The sequence below is a fragment of the Poeciliopsis prolifica genome, unplaced genomic scaffold (genome assembly GCF_027474105.1).
Source record: "Poeciliopsis prolifica strain line A6 unplaced genomic scaffold, Auburn_PproV2 SCAFFOLD001, whole genome shotgun sequence".
Lineage (NCBI taxonomy): Eukaryota > Metazoa > Chordata > Actinopteri > Cyprinodontiformes > Poeciliidae > Poeciliopsis > Poeciliopsis prolifica.
The window spans coordinates 1,254,624-1,276,529 of NW_026562376.1; the positions used below are offsets into that span (position 1 = coordinate 1,254,624).

At 41.9% G+C, this 21,906-nt stretch overlaps 1 protein-coding gene across 4 annotated transcripts; it reads left to right on the forward strand.

Annotated features, from left to right (window-relative positions):
- Nucleotides 1-2,282: 2,282 nt before the first annotated feature.
- LOC129359675 (probable polypeptide N-acetylgalactosaminyltransferase 8) lies at nucleotides 2,283-21,259 on the forward strand. Of its 4 annotated transcripts, none has more exons than XM_055029471.1 (11): nucleotides 2,283-2,855; nucleotides 10,808-11,165; nucleotides 11,905-12,071; nucleotides 13,504-13,690; nucleotides 15,963-16,160; nucleotides 16,884-16,998; nucleotides 17,751-17,936; nucleotides 18,846-18,983; nucleotides 19,058-19,150; nucleotides 20,248-20,418; nucleotides 20,510-21,259. In XM_055029471.1, the coding sequence occupies exons 1-11, from the start codon at nucleotides 2,672-2,674 to the stop codon at nucleotides 20,627-20,629; spliced, it is 1,917 nt and encodes a 638-aa protein (XP_054885446.1). In that variant the 5' UTR covers nucleotides 2,283-2,671; the 3' UTR covers nucleotides 20,630-21,259. The 4 variants fall into 4 exon arrangements, with proteins under 4 accessions (XP_054885446.1, XP_054885455.1, XP_054885472.1 ...); XM_055029480.1 differs by lacking the exon at nucleotides 2,283-2,855 and adding an exon at nucleotides 3,442-5,791; XM_055029497.1 differs by lacking the exon at nucleotides 2,283-2,855 and adding an exon at nucleotides 8,946-9,142.
- The last annotated feature ends 647 nt before the right edge of the window (nucleotides 21,260-21,906 follow it).

Sequence of the window (21,906 nt, forward strand, 5' to 3'; positions counted from 1 at the left end):
CACGCCACCATGCCCACCTGCTCTATCGTAGCTGGTCGGGGTTGGAATCCTCAATACACCAACATGTTTTCTGTGTCTGGGCACAGTTTCATGTTGATGAGGTCAAAGGGGTCAGATAGCGACAGTTCACAGTAAAACATTACACTTCCTGTTCTCAGGGGGCGTGGCCTAAGTGATGTCATCATTCGACCATAGGGTATTGTAGGACACCCGATGATGATCAATCACAGAAACTTTGATGCTTCTGTGAGTTTCTGTGTAGGAGATATAGCAGTTTATTTATTTATGGCGAGTAGGTGAACTTTGACCCCTGCTAACCCCCCTTCAGCATACTCAAAAACTCACCGTTTAGATAACTTTAGATGGGACATGCCTTATGAACAGACTGACCAAGTTTGACGTCGATCAATCAAAATCCGTAGGAGGAGATAGATCAAATACAAAGGCTGTAAAAGGCAAAAATCGGCAAAAATGGGGTCAAAATGGGAACTTCAATCAAAAATGGTTGACTTCCTGTGATACTTGCACTATGACATTAATTATAAATTTTGAGCGTCTTGGGGAGTTCTACAAGTGTACCAAATTTCATGTCTCTACGATAAAGTAAGTGAATAGCAGAGGGTAAAAAAGGGTGTTTTTCCAATTTCTAGGTGGCGCCGTAGAGACATTTCTGTTGCAATTTTTGCGACGACTTTAAAATACGTAAATTTTAAACAGGCTTAAGGCCTCCGCCAAGTTTGGTGAGTTTTTGAATATGATAAAGCCCCCAAAAAGCCAATTCATTTGGGTGGAAGAATAATAATAATAATAATAATAAACAATAGGAAAACAATAGGCCTTCGCAGCGCTTAGCTGCTCGGGCCTAATAATAAACAATAGGAAAACAATAGGCCTTCGCAGCGCTTAGCTGCTCGGGCCTAATATAAACAATAGGAAAACAATAGGCCTTCGCAGCGCTTAGCTGCTCGGGCCTAATAAGAAACAGTAGGAAAACAATAGGCCTTCGCAGCGCTTAGCTGCTCGGGCCTAATAAACAATAGGAAAACAATAGGCCTTCGCAGCGCTTAGCTGCTCGGGCCTAATAAGAAACAGTAGGAAAACAATAGGCCTTCGCAGCGCTTAGCTGCTCGGGCCTAATAAGAAACAGTAGGAAAACAATAGGCCTTCGCAGCGCTTAGCTGCTCGGGCCTAATAAACAGTAGGAAAACAATAGGCCTTCGCAGCGCTTAGCTGCTCGGGCCTAATAAACAATAGGAAAACAATAGGCCTTCGCAGCGCTTAGCTGCTCGGGCCTAACAATAGGAAAACAATAGGCCTTCGCAGCGCTTAGCTGCTCGGGCCTAACAATAGGAAAACAATAGGCCTTCGCAGCGCTTAGCTGCTCGGGCCTAATAAACAATAGGAAAACAATAGGCCTTCGCAGCGCTTAGCTGCTCGGGCCTAATAAGAAACAGTACAGAAACAATAGGCCTTCGCAGCGCTTAGCTGCTCGGGCCTAACAAGACTGTCACTGATCAGACCCCAGTTTTCTCAGAGGATGCAACAAAGAACGGAACCAATGCTCCCACGTCTTAGAGTGTTCACAGTAGGTCAACCTGTTTTAGTAAAGAATTACAGGGGAGGGGAGAAGTGGTTGAACAGAGTTGTACAAGAGATTTTGGGTCCTGTAACTTACAGTGTGGAAGTGAATGGAAAATGTGTTAAAAGACATGTAAATCAGATTCTGGGTGTAAATGGAAATCCAGACAGACTTGTCTACAGGAAACTTTTGGAATGAGGATGTTGATCTTGTTACAACTAAAGGTGTGGATCAACAGGTGGAAGAAAAACTGTTGGAAGTCCACCAATAGACATGTCTTCGCCTACAGTCGAAAGGAACACTCGTCCAGTGAGGAACCGGCGTCCTCCTGACAGACTGAACTTGAAATTACAACTCTAAATGAGAGTTAGAAGAAGTTTCTTGTTTTCAGTTATGTTCATACGAAAAAAAAAAATCCTGAAAAATGTATACTTGATTGAGAAGTACTGATTTTACAGGGGAGGAGCTGTGGTGTTCCAGACACAGAAATTAATGAAACTCTGTAGGTGGCGCTCTCGTGGTTTTTGAGAGTCTGGTTAGAGAACCTGTAACTACAGAAGAAGAAGTGAGTTCCCGTTTGGAAATAAAATGTTGCTATGTGCTTGTTCCAGTCGTCTGCTTGGACATCATTTATTTTGAACTAGTGTTCCATACACAACACATATCAAAGTTTCGTGGGAATTGTTGACACTTATGCCTGTATTAAGTAAATTGAACAAGCAGTTTTTTGAGTGTAAAGGGATATTTCATCATTTTTGGATCGTTATGAGTTAAAATCATAAACCTGCCTGGATGTTCAGGGGTATGAAAACTTGTGGACCGTCTCGCCCTCCTGCGTCATCCTGATTGTTAGAAATGGAAAATGTTCTGCTATGCTGGTGAAGTTGACCAACAGGCTCCTGGCGTTTTAATTATAACGTCTGCCGCGCGCTATTTCAGCTGACGTCACTGTTTATTGGACACACCTGCGCCGCGCATCACCGCGTCCCAAAGCAGCGGGTCCTGCAGAACCTGTCGGTGCAGGAGGTTTTATCGGTGCTGCAGGCTGGCTGCTCCAAGTCTCGGTTCCGTTCCGTTCGGTTCGACTCCATCATGAGAGCGGTGTCCTTCAAGCGGCCGGTGCTGATCGTGGGGTGCGCGGGCCTCCTGCTGTTCGTGGGGATGTTCCTGCGGACCGGACCGGAGCCCAGGGACAGAACCGAGAGGCAAATGGACCCGGACCCGGACCGAGCCGTCCGGAGCTTCTCCGAACTGGAGCGAAGCCTCAACAACCTGAGTGAGTTTCTGTGCATCCCGACCGATGATTGGACTTTAACTTCCGGTTTCTGACACATCTCACCAAAAATGACTCAAAATCACAACTTGGGTTTTTTTGGTCTAATTTCTCAAATTGGACTGAAATGAATGTAAAACAGGAGCAAAAACAACTTTTTCTGAACCTTTAAACAAAAATGATAAGTTGGAAAAATGAGATGATTCAGAGAAATCTGCCATCTGATGATTTACTGCAATGAGCTGTAAAATTATTTATGTCATATTTGAACTAGAGAATAAACAAAAATAGAGAAATGTATAAATATTTTATGCTAAAAATGAAGCCCTGCACTTGAAGTTTATTTAACTTTATTTCATCGACTTTAAGAAAAGCCAAAGACTAAAATCATTTATAGATTATTGGTTTGGAATATTTCTGCTTCTTTCCGATCACAAAGTAATTCTTTGTAAAGTGAAGTCAGAGAAAAAAAATGTTTTTTCAATATGCATTTGTTATAAATGTATGTTCAAGATAAAAAACATAGAAGACATAAAGTAAGATCGCAGTCATGCTATACTTTTATTTTATTAAAGTCTTTATTAATTTTAAAATGTTCCTATTTAGTCCGAAGCAGCAACACGCCTTCCTGGTTTCTCTTTTCTCTAACTGGTTTCTCTTTTTGTCAAATGTTTATAGAAAAAGTTGTTTTTACTTTGTTAGAATAGTTTTTAGAAAACAACCTTGTTTTAGATTTATTTTCGACCCAGTGCTCAGTCTGCTCTTGTGAAAGTCACAATTTTATTATTTTATCTCTGGACTCAAATAAACAGGCTGGAGTTGAAATCCTACCCAGGACTTTGCTCAAAAGTGGAACCGCAATTTTAAAACAATTTACGGGAAAAATGAATTGAATAAAGTGAATTGAATAATTGATCTGTTTTCAGATGATCTTAAGAGTTTGCACCTGGCGTTACGTCGTTCCTCTTTTACAACCTGAGCTGACTCTGCGTTTGTCTTTAACGGTGATAAACTTTATAGTTATGACACAAATAAAATCTAAAAATCTGCATAAGAAAATTATAAACCACTCAGGAAGTATTACTGACTTCATTTATATATTTTTTAACTGGTAGAAAAAAGCTATTTAGTCAATAAAAAACCAAGAACAGCAGATTTAGATACATAATCTGTATTTTCAGATATTATCTGTTGTCATTTAAACACTCTCTGTCCTAAAAGGTTTTATTTGCCACCAAGTTCAGCCAAACTCAACCTGCCGTTTAATTTCTATGCCAGTGACATTCAAGTTTAGTCGTCCATTAATCAACTAACCTACGAGGTTCCCTTTTTTCTAAATGTAACCCGAGTGTAATTTTAAACCTTCAATTCCTCTGATGTTCTACTCTTTTGCCTTTTAGCCTCAAATCTCGCGATGTTTTAATAGTATTATGAGTGATTATCGCGAGATTATCATTTAGCCAATCGCGGTTGAGTACTGGGGTCACATGTACCTTTCCAGTTTACCGGCTAGGTATATTAGCTCAAGCGAAAGGCCGTGAAGGGTAGAACGCGTTGGAAGGAGCAGAGCTGGCAGGAGCCCATTATTGTGAGCCGGAAAGGGAGATGAAAAAGATCCGGTAGTATGATACAAAACTGCGGAACAGGCCAGGTGGATGGTGAGCTATGAGACCAGGCCTAGAGCCAAAGAAAGATTTCACCGGTTGGTGACAGAAGACTGCTTACTTCTCCTACCCAGCTGGTAGGAGAATCCTACAAAGATTGGGTCCAAAGATTGATTGGACTTTCAATTACCCAGGACGTGAACCACGCCCTGGATACTCGCCTTGTTTGCTAGCCGGATTAATCCCCATTCGGGGTGGATGGACTAAGGGGTTGTAAAATGAACTTTGGGAACGATTGATTAATTTGTTTTTTCCCTTTGTTGTGTTTCTTCTTTTCTCCTCTATTTTTCTTTTTTATTTCATTGTTTTGTTTTTTTCCTTGATGGCCATTTGCATATCCCAATGTTGTGGTTGTAAATATGTAAATATGATATTCACATTGCAAATACAAAACACTCGGAGCTGCAAACTCTAGCCTAACTGCTCTTTCTTGAGTCGTACCTATTCTTCTGAAAGAAAAAAAGAAAGGAAACTGGCCTATTATCTTGGTTAAAAGCCATTTATATTGAATAACAATTTAGATTGTCTTTTCAAATATGCTACATACATTAGTGGTGAGCTAGCCAGGAGCAGTTGTACAGAAGCTGGAGTGTTGCAGTTGCTAGTTGTTGCTAAAATGGATGTTTTGGTGAAATGTGGTTTTAAAATGCCTAACGCAGTGTTGATTAGACATGCAACGAACTCAGAGACTGATAATGAAGTGGCTGATTTTCTGACTGGATACGGGTCAATGGAAAAGTTTGAATTTATAACTGATTCTGACTCAGATTTCTATAACTGCATAATTTTTGAGTTTTCATCAGGGAGTGCTTTGGAGAGGCTGTGTAAAATCTTGCCTTACACGTATGTTTGCCAAACTAAAAAAATTACTTATGAAATTGAAGAGCTGTCAGTAGTTTGCTCCGAGTTAGAAACTAAAATAATAACTGAAACATACCTGAGTGAAATGAAAAATGTGGCTAAGCTTACAGGTCAGGATTACACAGATGTCTTCAGGCGTGTAATGTCTCTACTGGGCCAATCCATCACTGAACTTTGTCCAGTCCCATCTTCTTTGAAGACTTCCCCAGAAGAAGAGGATTTGGCCATGGTTGCTTCCCTTACATCAAAGATGGCAACCAAGGGTGGTTTTCATCTTAAGCCAGAAGATGTCGCTGCAGAGGATGGGGAGTCGCCACATGTTCAACCTGATCCTACTGCACACTATACGTCACGTCCTTCTGGACCTTTGCCAGCCATGTCTTTGTCAGATATCAACCCACCTGGAGTCCAGAGGTATGTGGTTGAGCATATCATGAAAAGTGATGACAATGCAATACACATGTCCTCATTGAAGCTTAGATCATTTTCTGGTCGAACTCCAAGACCACAACATGAAACAGACTATGAAACTTGGCGATCCAGTGTTGACCTACTGTTAAAAGACCCTGTTGTATCAGAACTACAGCGTTCTAGAAGGATATTTGACAGTTTGTTACCACCAGCTGCAGACATGGTTAAACATCTTCAACCAGATGCTCCTCCTTTAATTTACCTCAGAATCTTGGATTCTGCCTATGGAACGGTCCAAGATGGCGATGAACTGTATGCAAAATTTATGGAGCAGTTTCAAGACGCAGGTGAAAAGCCATCAGTTTATTTACAACGCTTGCAAGTGACTCTAAACCATGCCTTACGGAGGGGTGGAGTATTGGCTGCTGATTTTGAAAAGCATCTGCTGAATCAATTCTGTCGTAGATGTTGGGATAACACCTTAATTTCTGAGCTCCAGCTTAAACAGCGCAAGTCAAAACCACCGTCTTTTGCAGAATTGTTGTTGTTGCTAAGAACAGAAGAAGACAGAGAAGCTGCCAAAGCTCAGCGTATGAAACAGCATCTTGGTTCCAGTAAACCCAGGGCTAGTGTACATTTACATCATGCTTGTGCACCAGTTGAAGAACAAAGTGCTTATGATAATTTGACTGTTATCACCAAGCAACTTGCCAAGCAGTTGGCTGATATACAAAAACAGTTGGCCGCTCTTTCAAGTGTTCAGTCCGGTCAGAACCCGCCCATTTTGCCAAAATCTATGCATGTTGCCAAGTTCAGTCAGTCCCCACAAACTAGTAAAAGTGTGTCTCAACCCTCTCACAAAAAAGCATCTTCATCACCCAAGCCAGGTTACTGCTACAACTGTGGGGAAGATGGACATATAAAACCTAAGTGTGACAACCCTCCTGATCCTTTACTGGTTGCTGCCAAAAAGAAACAGTTAATGGAAAAGCAGAAGAAGTGGCAGAAAATGAACCCGCATAGTGCCCTGTCGTTAAACTGAATCAGGTTCTCGTTGAGGGGCGAACGGGAACTGCAGAGGACCAGCAAAGTCCCACCAAGCAGACACCTATAAGATGTACTAATTTGTCTCATGTAACTCCTGAGGCTGCAGAATTGCCACAAGGGTTGATTGGCTCAAAATGTACTGGTCAAGTAATAATAGCTGGGGAGCAAGTTCAATGCCTGTTAGATACAGGATCCCAAGTTACTACAATACCAGTTTCATTTTACAATCAGTATTTTTCTCATCAACCTGTGAAACCATTAAGTGAGCTATTATAAGTAGAGGGAGCTGCAGGCCAAGCTGTCCCATACTTAGGGTATATAGAAATGACGGTCATTTTTCCCAAAGAGTTTATTGGCACTGATCTGGATGTTTGTACTCTGGCACTTGTGGTTCCAGATGTTAAAAGTGGAACTCAGTCCCATGTTCTGATAGGAATGAACACTCTTGATTCATTGTATGACAAACATCTGAAAGATGAACGTGTTAGCTTTAGCCTATCAAAGTATTGCTATAAAGCTGTTCTCAAGCTGCTTCAGTTGCGTCATCAGCAGACCCAAGAACCCAGTGTATGTGACGTAGCATTAGATAGTGAGTCGCCTGTAGTTATTTCAGCAGGCCATACCAGAGTTCTAGAAGGGAATGCCCATACCAGCTTGCTGCCGGTTAGCAGTTGGGCATTAGTTGAGCAGCCATCTACTCCTTTGCCGGGAGGATTGTGTGTGAAAAGTTGTCTGGTGTCATTGCCCAAGCATACACCTCATAAGATCCCAGTGGTTATCACAAATGAGTCAAAACAGAGCATAACATTGTCACCGTCTGCTATTATTGCAGAAATTACAGTGTCACCTCAGCTTCTTTCTGAGGTTTCCTGTTGTAATATGCAGCCCAGGAACACTGACAAAGTTGATCTCCAGTTTGAATTTGGAGATTCTCCGGTTTCTCCTGATTGGAAAGATCACATTATTGCTAAACTCAAAGAAATACCAGAAGTGTTTTCTCATCATGACCTTGACTTTGGATGTACTGATCGGGTGAAGCATCACATTCATCTTCATGATGAGACCCCATTTAAACATCGTGCTCGCCCTATACATCCAAATGACATTGAAGCTGTTCGCAATCATTTGCGAGATCTTTTGGGGCACATGGGGATTGAAAGAACACTTGACCTTGTAAGAGCTAGGTTTTTCTGGCCACGCATGTCTGTAGATGTAGAAAACAAGATTAAAACTTGCAATCGCTGCATTCGTCGAAAAGCTTTGCCCGAACGAGCTGCACCATTGGTGAATAACCAGACAAGCCGGCCACTTGAGCTCCTGTGCATGGATTATCTATCAATTGAACCTGATAAAAGCAACACTAAAAACATTCTTGTCCTCACAGATCATTTTACTAAGTATGCTATGGCTTTTCCAACAGCCAATCAAAAAGCGAAGACCGTTGCAAAATGTCTGTGGGAGAATTTTGTTGTGCATTATGGGTTTCCTGAACGCCTGCACACGGATCAAGGGCCTGATTTCGAGTCTCACCTCATTGAAGAGCTCTGCAATATTGCTGGCATTAAAAAGTCACACACCACGCCATACCATCCCCGTGGAAATCCTGTTGAAAGGTTCAATAGAACTTTGCTCAGTATGTTGGGTACTTTGGAGCCAGAGCAGAAAACTATATGGAAAGAGTATGTCAAGCCACTTGTTCATGCTTATAATTGCACCCGAAATGAGGTTACAGGTTTTACTCCATATGAGTTGATGTTTGGTCGCTGTCCAAGACTTCCTGTTGACATAGCTTTCAACTTGCCTCTCAGAGATTCGTCATCCCAATCACATTCTCAATATGTGCAGAACCTGCGTTCTCGGCTGAAGGAAAGTTTTCAGCTAGCTTCTAAAAATGCAGAAAAGATGGCAAGAAGAAACAAGATTTGTTTTGATCAGAGAGTAAAACCAGCAAGTCTTGAAGAAGGTGATAGAGTATTAGTCCGAAATGTGAGGTTCAGAGGCAAGCATAAGCTGGAGGATAAGTGGGAGACAAACATCTATGTGGTGATTGGTCGTGTGGGTGAGCTTCCTGTGTATATTGTAAGACCAGAAGCAGATCCCTCTGGAGGGACCCGGACTCTGCACCGCGACCTTCTTCTCCCTTGTGGATTTCTTCCTCAGACTGAAGTTGACCCACCAGTTTCCACACCGGCTCATAGGCCGCAGACCCGCAGTCTACAAGAACCAGTGGAAGAATTGGAGGAAAGCCCAGATGAGGAGGATGAGGACTGGAGGGCATCTCGATTTTCAGTTTTACCAACTGTGAAGGTCAGTGTTGAGGGGACATGCCCTACCCAGCCCATAAACAGAGTCTCAGTTCCTGAGATGGGAAAAGAGAATCCTTCATCTGATGAGGATAAGTTGTCTCTACTGTCTGATGCTATGGATCCACTTCCAGCCCTGGAAAAAGTTCCTTCACAAGATCAGATGGACCCAGGAAATTCACCTGAACTTGAACATGTTCCTGAGCTAAGCCCATCTGAAGATTTGGAGAGCCATGGCCCAGTAGAGACATTACCAAATTCGACCATGCCAGCATCACATTCCATTGAATCACCTATAGCTGCTCATAAGGCTAGTGATGGTTTAAAAGCTGAACAGTCAATTCGTCGGTCTAGTCGAGAGCCAAAACCAATTAAGCGCTTTCAGTATGCTGCTTTAGGAAATCCTTTAATTTCTGTAGTGCAAAATCTTTTACACAGTCTAGCTACTGCTTATGGTGAAATGGTTGCTGAACCTGTTTTAGATGCTCCTGTGCGTCATAGTGTTCAGATAATTTAGCATGCACCGGTGTTGCATGGAATTAAGGGGGGAGGATGTAACCCGAGTGTAATTTTAAACCTTCAATTCCTCTGATGTTCTACTCTTTTGCCTTTTAGCCTCAAATCTCGCGATGTTTTGATAGTATTATGAGTGATTCTCGCGAGATTATCATTTAGCCAATCGCGTTTGAGTACTGGGGTCACATGTACCTTTCCAGTTTACCGGCTAGGTATATTAGCTCAAGCGAAAGGCCGTGAAGGGTAGAACGCGTTGGAAGGAGCAGAGCTGGCAGGAGCCCATTATTGTGAGCCGGAAAGGGAGATGAAAAAGATCCGGTAGTATGACACAAAACTGCGGAACAGGCCAGGTGGATGGTGAGCTATGAGACCAGGCCTAGAGCCAAAGAAAGATTTCACCGGTTGGTGACAGAAGACTGCTTACTTCTACCCAGCTGGTAGGAGAATCCTACAAAGAACTCTGTTCCTTCTTTGATTGGACTTTCAATTACCCAGGACGTGAACCACGCCCTGGATACTCGCCTTGTTTGCGAGCCTGATTAATCCCCATTCGGGGTGGATGGACTAAGGGGTTGTAAGATGAACTTTGGGAACGATTGATTAATTTGTTTTTTCCCTTTGTTGTGTTTCTTCTTTTCTCCTCTATTTTTCTTTTTATTTCATTGTTTTGTTTTTTTTCCTTGATGGCCATTTGCATATCCCAATGTTGTGGTTGTAAATATGTAAATATGATATTCACATTGCAAATACAAAACACTCGGAGCTGCAAACTCTAGCCTAACTGCTCTTTCTTGAGTCGTACCTATTCTTCTGAAAGAAAAAAAGAAAGGAAACTGGCCTATTATCTTGGTTAAAAGCCATTTATATTGAATAACAATTTAGATTGTCTTTTCAAATATGCTACATAAATTTTATAAATTAGTTCAAGTTTAATAAAATGTTTTATTAAACTTTTTATGTTTTTTTTGTTGTATATTTTATATACAACAGAAGAGGAAGAATTTGAAATGGAATTTTCTTCTGTCTTATTTTGTGTCGTTTCTTATTTTTTGCCCGTAATGTTACAGGAATTTCTTTAAAACTGTAATTTAGACAGATGAGATGCGATGAGCTAAATTTGTGTTTTTACTTTGTGGATTTCTTGTTTTTGCAGCCAAGATCCTCAGAGGATTTGAGCGCAGACAGGATGTGATGCAACAGATCCTGGAGGAGAACCGAGACACTCAGAGGAAGGTTGCAGACGTCCTGCAGCAAGCCGTGCAGCTCAGGGAGGACCAGCAGCAGCAGCAGCAGCAGCAGCAGCAGCAGCAGCAGCACCAAGATGCTCCCGCCCCGCAGAAAAAGTCCAAGAAACTGTTCCCCAACTCGGCCCTGTTCAAGGACTGGGGGGAGCATCTGTCCGCGGACGAGCAAAAAGAAGCCCAGTCTCTGTTTGAGATGTACGGATACAACGTTTTCCTGAGCGATCGCCTTCCTCTGGACCGACCGCTGCCCGATACCAGAGAAAAAGGGTAAAACTGACTTTATCTGGTGATATTAGACGACCAGCTCTGATATTTTCCTTCATTTTCAGAGTAAAATCGGAGTAACAAGAGAATACAGTGAAAATAACACGAGAATAAAGTCGTGCAACAGTTGAAATACGAGAAAAATCATTTTCTGAAAACAATACAAAAATAAAGTGTAAATAATGAAAAGAAAATTGTAATAATGACAAAATGTAGTTAATTTTATGATGTATCCATTTGTCTCTTATTTATAAGACAGATATTCATAACACAAAATGTACAAACGCAGTAACAATACAGATGGAAAATGAATCCGACTCAATTTAAACTAATTAATGAACAGTAAAAGGTTTCGTGAAGCTTTTCTAGAAACAACAGCAAGTTTAATAAAAAAAATCATTTTTAATAAATAAAATAAGAAATGTCAAATTTGGCATCAGTTTTAGAAAGAAAGAAATTATTCTTTTTTTTAAACACATTAACATCAAATTATTAACAGCAGCTGGATTTTGAAATGACTATTTAAAAACACAAAATCTTTATAACTTTAAAATCTTTTTGCATCTTTTTATTGGTAAGAATCATAACTTTCTTCTCCAGCCCTGATTCTCTGTTCTTTCCACCTTATCGTGGATAGAGCAATCATTTGACCTTTAACCCTTCGCCAGTTTGCTCACATTTCACTTCACAAGTTCATCCAAATGAACTTTGATAAAACGGTTTGTTGAACACGATTCTGCAGGTGTTTGAAGAGGACCTATGAGAAGGACCTGCCGACGGTGGGAGTGGTGCTGATCTACCTGAACGAGGCCTTGTCCATCCTGAAGAGGGCGCTGCGCAGCATCATCGACCGCACGCCCAAACACCTGCTGAAGGAAATCATCCTGGTGGACGACAACAGCTCCAACGGTGGGTCGCTTTGGTTCCGGGTCGGTTTGGTTCCGGGTCGGTTTTGGTTCCCGGTCGCTTTGGTTCCCGGTCGCTTTGGTTCCGGGTCGGTTTGGTTCCCGGTCGCTTTGGTTCCGGGTCGGTTTGGTTCCGGGTCGCTTTGGTTCCGGGTCGCTTTGGTTCCGGGTCGCTTTGGTTCCCGGTCGCTTTGGTTCCGGGTCGCTTTGGTTCCCGGTCGCTTTGGTTCCGGGTCGCTTTGGTTCCGGGTCGCTTTGGTTCCGGGTCGGTTTGGTTCCCGGTCGCTTTGGTTCCGGCTCGCTTTGGTTCCGGGTCGGTTTGGTTCCCGGTCGCTTTGGTTCCGGCTCGCTTTGGTTCCGGGTCGGTTTGGTTCCCGGTCGGTTTGGTTCCCGGTCGCTTTGGTTCCGGGTCGGTTTGGTTCCCGGTCGCTTTGGTTCCGGGTCGCTTTGGTTCCCGGTCGGTTTGGTTCCCGGTCGCTTTGGTTCCCGGTCGCTTTGGTTCCCGGTCGCTTTGGTTCCGGGTCGCTTTGGTTCCGGGTCGCTTTGGTTCCGGGTCGCTTTGGTTCCGGGTCGCTTTGGTTCCGGGTCGGTTTGGTTCCGGGTCGGTTTGGTTCCGGGTCGGTTTGGTTCCCGGTCGCTTTGGTTCCGGGTCGGTTTGGTTCCCGGTCGCTTTGGTTCCGGGTCGGTTTGGTTCCGGGTCGGTTTGGTTCCGGGTCGGTTTGGTTCCGGGTCGGTTTGGTTCCCGGTCGCTTTGGTTCCCGGTCGCTTTGGTTCCCGGTCGCTTTGGTTCCCGGTCGCTTTGGTTCCCGGTCGGTTTGGTTCCGGGTCGGTTTGGTTCCGGGTCGCTTTGGTTCCGGGTCGGTTTGGTTCCGGGTCGGTTTGGTTCCCGGTCGCTTTGGTTCCCGGTCGGTTTGGTTCCGGGTCGGTTTGGTTCCCGGTCGCTTTGGTTCCCGGTCGCTTTGGTTCCGGGTCGGTTTGGTTCCGGGTCGGTTTGGTTCCGGGAGGGATTGTTGCTGATCAACTTGACATAATGGGAAGATCAGAAAGGCAGAAAGGTCTATTTTACACAATCCGGCTCCCTTAAAAACAAAATATCAACTTCCAGCTGTATTGCTCTAAAAACTAAAATAATTCCTTTCTACTGAGTTTTATGAAATGCAGCCTGTTAGTTGATGCATGTTGAAATGAATGCTTGTTGTCAGTAAACTGGAGAGACTAGAGACAGATACGAGCAGGAAACACTGCGTTTGCACACCTGTCCTGACTATAGTTTTGTGAGAAGTGTTAACAATAAAGTGGTTGATTCATGTCTTGCTGCTTGTTCACATCAAAGCATCTTTTGTGTCACTTGTTTTGAATCTGCTTTGCATTCCAGTTCCTCTATTTTCACATCTCCTGTCTGTCCAACCGGATTCAACTCTCTGCTTTCATTCCAGAAAACCTGAAAGGTGACCTTGATGCGTACGTTAAGTCTCTGGAGGAGGAGAACCCGGGCCTGCGGTTTGCCAGGGTGAGGCACACGGAGCAGAAAGGCCTGGCGTTCGCCAGAGCGTCTGGCTGGAGGGCGGCCACCGCCGATGTGGTGGCCATCTTGGACGCTCACATCGAAGTCCATGAGCTGTGGTAGGAGCAGAACCCCAACTGGAAACCAGTTTCTGCAGCTGGGCTGCACAGTCTGATAGGCCGTAGCTCTGAATTAACCAATCAGGAGCCTAGAAAGACATGAATGACATCATCGTCTGATTTTATGAGAATCAGAAAAGGTTTGATAAAACAGAAGCTGTTCAACTTTTAATACCCAACTTTTATTTTTCAGTGACTTTTACTTTAAATCATATTGAAATTAACCAAAATCTGCATTTAATTGTTTTATTAAGCTTGACCAAATACAACAAGTATTTCCAATAAGAGAGACCCAAACACTGTTCTTTTGATGAGAATATACTCAATTTTTCAACATATTTTTTTCCAAATAAGTCTCCAAAAAATATGCAAACTGCTTTCCTTTGTTTTAATGAGCCTGCTGCTTTCCTTGAATTAATAGACAACAATAAAATATTGCACGCTTATTGTTGAGCAAGAACAAAACCCGACAGTTTTCATCTCTAACTCTCGCTCTGTTGTAATTTTTGCCTTAAAGGTATTTTGGACTTGATAATTTTGGTCTAATCACATGAGAAAAAAAGTTTTAACATTTCCAGAATAAAGGAAATCAGAAGTTATTGTAATGGAGCTATTGCATGTAAAATATGAAAATAAAATAAAATTAATGTTGCAGATAGGGATAAATAAATTCATTTTTAAACACATCAGCATCAAATTATTAGTAGCAGGATATTTCTCATTAACTTTTAACATCAGCATTTTTGTTTTTAGAAAAGAAAATGATCAATATTGGAAATCAGATCTGATAAACGATGAATGTTGTTTTAATGGTTCAGCTCCAGGTCTGAGTTTCAGGTTGTTTAACTTACATTTCATCCATTTTGATGTGGATGAAATGTAAATGTTCAGCAGTTATTTACATAAAAGTAGAGAAATGGAAAGATTTTTCAGACTTTGTATGAAAAATTGAATGAGAACTCTTTTATCCCCGGGTGTCCAAAGAGTGGCCCGGGGGCCATTTATGGTCCCTCAGTGATGCAGATTGGTCCCACCAGAGCAGGAGGTTGATGCAGACGTTCTGACCCACAAATTAAAGTCTTCTCACAAATATGTCACAGTTTCATGAAGCAGACCTTGGTGCACAAACATCTGCTTTTAATTACATTATTAAAACTTTGCAGCAAGTATTAAAAAAGAATGATTTGTGTTTTTGTTGAGAAAATAGATTAAATCTTTTTCACATTTTTTCAGTCAAGGTCAGAGTGCGTAGCTAATAACTAACTGCCTTTTTTGGATAAATAATTACACTGTTCTGAAATATTAAATCTAGAAAGATTTATACATTCCTTTCCTACAAAAATGTAATTTTATTTGTGTAAAATATGTTATGCTAGGTTTATTTCAGCATGAAGCAGATAAAACAATTTCAATAGAACTGTTGTTGGTTTTAAGAAATGGAAACGTTTTGGCCTGTAATTTCTCTCTGGGGTCATAATGGAAACAGTTTGGACTCTCCAGCCACAAATCCGTCCGAACCTCTGGAGGAATCTTACCGGATCTCCTCTAACAGTGAAACCTTCTGCATGAACCTGGAAAGAGTCCAGACCTCAGTTTCATTCAGCATCTGTGGGGTAAAGTAAACACACCCTGTTTGTGCTGATACTGTTGATCCCAAACTGACCAGATCAGTTTCTCTGGTCCGTTCAGCAGCTGTTCTGCTGCTTGTCATGCAGGCGCGGCTCCCGCCGGCTGTTTCCACCTTTGTTTTACTGACAGCAAGCAAACAAGTTTTTATAACGTCGTTACAGTCTGCACTCAAAATACATTTATTATTGAGCTGGAACAATTTTTTTCCTCCGATGCTCCCTCTGCGTTTCAAACTCCACCCATTTATACATCAGGCAGGCTGCAGCAAGACTTCTCTGCTGCAGCAAAACCTCTCTGCTGCAGCAAGACATCCCTGCTGTAGCAAGACCTCTCTGCCGCAGCAAGACCTCTCTGCCGCAGCAAGACCTCTCTGCCGCAGCAAGACCTCTCTGCCGCAGCAAGACCTCTCTGCCGCAGCAAGACCTCTCTGCCGCAGCAAGACATCCCTGCTGTAGCAAGACCTCTGTGCTGCAGCAAGACATCCCTGCTGCAGCAAGACATCCCTGCTGCAGCAAGACCTCTCTGCTGCAGCAAGACCTCTCTGCTGCAGCAAGACCTCACTGCTGCAGCAAGTCCTGGTGAAGTTCCGTCTCTAAAAGCAGAACTATGAAGAATGTTTTTTCTTGTTTCGTTTGCCTCTCAGGGTCGAACCGCTGCTGACGCAGATCAAAGCCGACCGGACCACGGTGGTTTCGCCCGTCTTCGACAGGGTGAACTTTGACGATCTGAAGGTCATCCAGTACCTCCCTGCGGCGCACGCGTTCGACTGGGCGCTGTGGTGCATGTATGAGGGCTTCGCCCCCGACTACTACAAGCACAACGACAGCTCCCGGCCCGGAAAGTAAGTTCATCCTTCAGCTCTGAACTTCCAGCAGGATCCAAACTCCTCAGCATGAGAGACGATCAGCGTCTTAACAGCCAACACCAGAGACTCCGAGTCGTTTATGATCATCACAGTAAATGTTCACATCAAAGCATTTATTCCCAAACCTGATTTAATGTTTCTTATTAACCTCAATAGAAACGGCTGCTTAGGGCCTCCACACCACCAGGGGGCCCCAAGAACACCCGTTACATTGAATAATACAAACTTGTTACACATGGAAAAATAATTTCTATCTTATTTTTATAGTTACACAGACAATATGTTAATCTCTTCCTGCTGTTTGTTGCTGCCGCTGTTGGGAAATATAAAATATCAAACTAGTTAACTTGTCTCAGCTGCACTGCAAAAACACAAATTTTACTAGTATTTAGTATTTTTGGTGCTTTTTCTAGTGTAAATATGATAATAGACCTGAAATAAGATGGTTAACTTAAATAACATTTTAGAAAGATATAGGAACAAATAATTCCTTAATATTAATTTTATAAAAAAAAGTTACTAATTTCATTGGAAAATTATTTTATAACCAGATATTTTCCCCAATGCTAAAGTGATCTATCAGTGGAAAAGTGGATTTTCTTTGAGCTATGAAATGTCTTTGCAGCCCCTTTAAACACAGTGGCATTAAAACGATTCAGGAAGAATAAATGGATCTGCGGTTCTCGTCTCTCGCTGCAGGAGTCCGTCGGTCATGGGGATCCTGGTGGCCGACAGGAAGTTTCTGGGAGAAATCGGACTCCTCGACGAAGGAATGAAAGTTTATGGTGGAGAAAACGTCGAGCTTGGGATTCGTGTGAGTACATCTAAAAAGTTTGACTCAAGGCGTTACCAAGCTGCAGCGCCTCCTGGTGTTTACTCCAGTAACATTGATAATGGTTAGCAGGTGTGTTTGCTTTCTGTTCTACCGTCGAAGCGCCAAAATAATATTTATCAGCCTTTGAAAAGAGCTTCAGTTGAGAAAACAAACCCGTGGCGTCGGTCTTCAATGTTTGAGAAATTCTTTTCTCTCTGGTTGGACCTAGCCTTGCCTTCGAGACGCAGCTCCTCCCCCACTCTGCTCCTTCAGACTAGCCAGCATCAATTAGCAAACAGATGGAGAATCGAGCTGTAAAATGTGTGACATCATGTTTTCAGCGCTCAACTCGTCGTTAAAGTAGTGATGGCAAAGTCTGCAGCTTTTATTTCAGTCAGAGAAAATTCTGATGATTTATTCCACAACAAGCAGGAAGCCAAGAGAAATGAAGTCGAGGAGACCTAAAAACCACCACACCACGACTAATTTAAAAGCTCTCTTTCATACTTTTTTGTTCAGGTTTTTCTGCTCTAATAAAACAAAGGGATTATTGGCATGAAGGAAAATATTGAGAGAAAAATAATTGCACTGTATTTAAAACTGCTTGCAATAGAAATATTTTGTTTGGAAAATCTTTATTTAAATAACATAAATAAGAGTTTAGTGTTGGAGTAGCGGTGAAGTCTGTGGTTGGACGACAAGAGGGAAATAATGCCAGATTTTAATAATAATTTTTATGTTTCTGGTTGTAGGTGTGGACATGTGGCGGCAGCATCGAGGTCGTTCCCTGCTCAAAGATCGCCCACATCGAGCGTTTTCACAAGCCCTACATGCTGGACCTGTCGCCCGCCATGAAGAGGAACGCCCTGAGGGTCGCCGAGATCTGGATGGACGAATACAAACACAACATCAACCTGGCCTGGAATCTTCCCTTCGAGGTACGAGAGCCGCAGACAGGAAGCAACGCATGAGCGTAAAGCAAACGCCGTTTCATCAGGAGCTGCACAGCAATGACTGGCAGCCATCATTACCTGCAGTCTGACTGGATCAGGTTCGGGTTTTAATTCAAACTGTCGCCGTGAACGCCGCCGTGAGCGGCGCCGTGAACGCCGCCGTGAGCGGCGCCGTGAGCGGCGCCGTGTTCTGCTCAGTCCGCCCAGATTTTAGAATAATTTTACATTTTTTTCCCCCAAACAAAATCACGTTTTGTGTTGCCAGTTTAGAAATTTAGCTTTATTTTTTCTCACTAAATCCCATCTAAAATCTACATAAACAAGAAAAAGCAAATAACAAAATAAACAGACAGATTGGCCGCATTTTTATTCCTAAAAGAACTTGAGCAGCTCGCCTCGTTGATGACGGATCGGATCTGTGGTGTTTTGGCACAAAATGTTCAATTGCTCATTTTTAATTGCAGTTGCAAAAACAAGTATAAATTGCGAAATAAATAAACGTACAATATTTTAATTGAATAAGCAAAGCAGTCAAATCTCTGTAGTTCTTTGCTGGATAAAAAAAAAATATCCTAAATTTTTAAAATCGTTTTCTGGAAATGTTCCATTTTATACAGAATTATTTTTTTAAATTAAAAAAAAATTATTGAATTATTTGCTTCTTTGCATCTGTTAATGTACTTTTAGTAATCTGTAAAATAGATTTAAGGGGATGAATAAAAAATATGCAGACCGTGCCAATTTTTTTGATCCGATTAATTGTGAAAATAATTGATTAGTAATCGATAGTCGCAGCCTGACGTGCTGATTGCAGGTTTGTGTTTTACTTTAAAACGGTTTGGATTGCAGTGAGGGAAGATTTCAGGCAGATGGATCCGTTTTGTTTCTGTGCAGAATCACGGTATCGACATCGGAGACGTTTCTGAGAGGAAGAAACTGAGAGAACGACTGAACTGCAAACCGTTCAAATGGTACCTGGACAACGTTTACCCCAAACTGGACCCCTGGGACAACCTGCTGGCTTACGGCGCGGTAAGCAGCTGCTGCTCTCCGCTGGCAGGACGGAGCCCGGCGTCTTCCTCACCCTCCTCTTCCTCTCTTGACAGCTGAAGAACCTGGACTCTGAGTTGTGCATCGACCAAGGTCCGGTCCCCGGCGACACGCCCATTTCCTTCGACTGCCATTACTACGGACCGCAGGTAAGAGAAGCGGTCGGTACCGGCCCAAATGGCGCTGTGGAAAAGTATTCAGTCCCTTACAGATTTTCTTTTTGTTGCATTTAAATTTTTCAGATCAGTGAATAAACTTTAACACCAGAAAAACGGAATCAGAGTAAAAATTAAATGCTATCAAAGTCTTGATCTTCAAGCTGTTTCTGGTAAATATGAGGCGAGTTTTTCTGTTCCTTTGGGTCAGCCGTGGTTCTGGTCCTATGGAGTCCTATGACCTTTGACCTTAACAGACAGTGAGGCCTGCAGAGCTTCAGATTCAGAACTTTAGTCACCTAAAACGTTTTACTTCCATTTCAGTTTCTTCTTCTGAAAACATTCAAAGAGTTTTAAAAAACATTTTTTCTAATGAAATGTTTCTTTTTGGTGTCTGGAAAGTGAGTCCTTTCAAAAACATCTAGAACGTGACATCACATATCAACAGGTACTGCCCTGTTACCTACCAACCCCAGGAAGTTCCAGCAGGTTTGTTCAGCTGGTTTTACCACCATATGTGCTGTACAACGGCTGCTGGAAAAGACAGGAGTTTGTTGTTGACTCACCATCCAGAAACCACTTGCTGCATTCTGGTTGAATGTGCAGGAGACGTCACTTCTGCTTTTGTATGACTGCTCATCTGTTTGCAGCCAACTTAACCCTGAATCGGGGGCGTGGCCAGCAGCAGCTTATTTGGATTTAAAGTGACAGGCCCTTAAACAGCTCAAAATAGGCAGAACAGAGAAAAGTAAAATCTGATTGTCTAAGAATGACTTGTTAACCGATCCTAACCGTAGACGGCGGCGGCCATCTTTACAGAGCGCCGCACGGTGACGCCTACGTTCTTCCTGCGGGTCGAAAATCATTCAGTCGCATTTAATTAGCAGCATGAACAATGCAAGAAAGAAAAGTGGTTTATTGTTTCACAGTGTTGTAAGGCACACTTTAATAATTGTATTATTTCAGAACCATATCTGATTTTGTCTAATAAAATTAGTTTGATGATCTGAAACATTTAACTGTAAGGAAAAAGGACAGGAATGTGGGAGGAAACAGTTTTTTCCTCTCCGTTTCTCCTGTCTCTACTCCAGATGGCCTATTACCGTGAAACTGGTGAGATGTACATCGGCGGCATCAAGTCCCACAAGTACAACGACAACCGCTGTCTGACCGACAGAGGGGAGAAGAAAACCGAGCCGGGTCTGTTCAACTGCAAAGAGGCCATGCAGAAAGGAATGGGGATATACTGGGACTTCACCCAGGTTGGACCTCAGAACCAGTTCAGACTTACTGCACGGCTCAAAAGTAAACCAAGTTTTATTGCCTTTGACCCTTTTTTTAATTGTGTTCCAGGGAAAACAGCTGAAGAACCGTCAGACGAAGCGCTGCCTGGAAATGGTGAACAGGGTTCTGGTGATCCAGGACTGCAGCGGCCAGCGGTGGAAGATCCAAAACGTCATTAAAGACTTTTAAACCCACCTGAGCTGCAGCGAACGGGTCACTAAAGCTCTATGCATGAAGAAAATAAAAATACGTTTTATGAATTTATTTTACTGAAATTAAATGAAATCATTTTGTAAATAGATGAAGGGAGATTAAATATTTATTTTGTTTTCATATCAATAATGTGAGCATATAAAACCCAACAAATGTCCATTTGCAGCCTCTGAAGCTTTTCTTCGTTTAGCTGCTGGTTTTTTAACAGACTGAAGGTTTCGGCTGGTTTTCTCTGCAGCTCTGCGAGGGTCTGAGGGTCTTTTGTTACAAAATGCTGTTAAAAAAAACACTGATTAGAGAAGTTAAAGGTGAAAAAGTTCTTGTTTTGTTCCCTGAGATGATGATGAATAAGAAATCTGGCATGTTTGGTTCAAATAACCTTCGTTACTATGAGAAACTTCATTTGGATTTATGTTTATTAAAGCTGCCCGTGACCAGGATTATTTAAATGTCTTCATGTGTTTTGGGGTTTTGTCATATAAAAAATAAATTTAAAAGTGTAAAGTTGATTCATGGTTCTATTAGTTTTGGGTTTTTCTTGTGTTGCTGCAGCTGCGGTTCAAAAATATATTTTCATTCCGTGTGAAAATAAAACTTTAAAAGTGACAGTTTGTTCATTTTATTACTAAAGTCGAGTTACATTTTGGTTTCATGACAACAGGAGTGAAAAAGGTTTTTCACAAACTTCAGTCATTATGATAGTTAAATTGACTATTTTACATGTTTAAAATGCTTTAAAGAATTATTACTTTTCAAAAAAACTAAAATTCCGAAGGTCAGACACATTTGTAAAAAAACTTTAAAAAGTAGGAAGTTCTGCTATCAATATTGAAATATCAATGCACATTTCATAAAGTTACAACTTAAAGTTTTGAGAAATTGGCCTTTTTTGTGCGAAATGTGACCAAAAAGCTGCAAATTCAGAGATTTTCTTTGAATTTTTTTACTTCATATAATTAGAAAATATTGAATCAAATATTGGAAAGTGGATATTTTTCTCCCAACTTTAAGACTTTCATATCAGAAGTTTGAGATTCATTTAACTTATTTTCCTGAAATGGAAAATTCTGTTTTAATTCCACAAATCTGAATTTTAACTTAAGAAAAATTAACTGTTTTTTGTTTTCTTGACTTTTTAAAAATTAATCTCAATCTGAAGATTATTGCCTGTTAAAATGTGTTTTAAGATCATCTGATGGAACAAAAGGAAGTAGGATTTCCAAAGTAAAACAGTAAAATAAATGGGCAGAGAA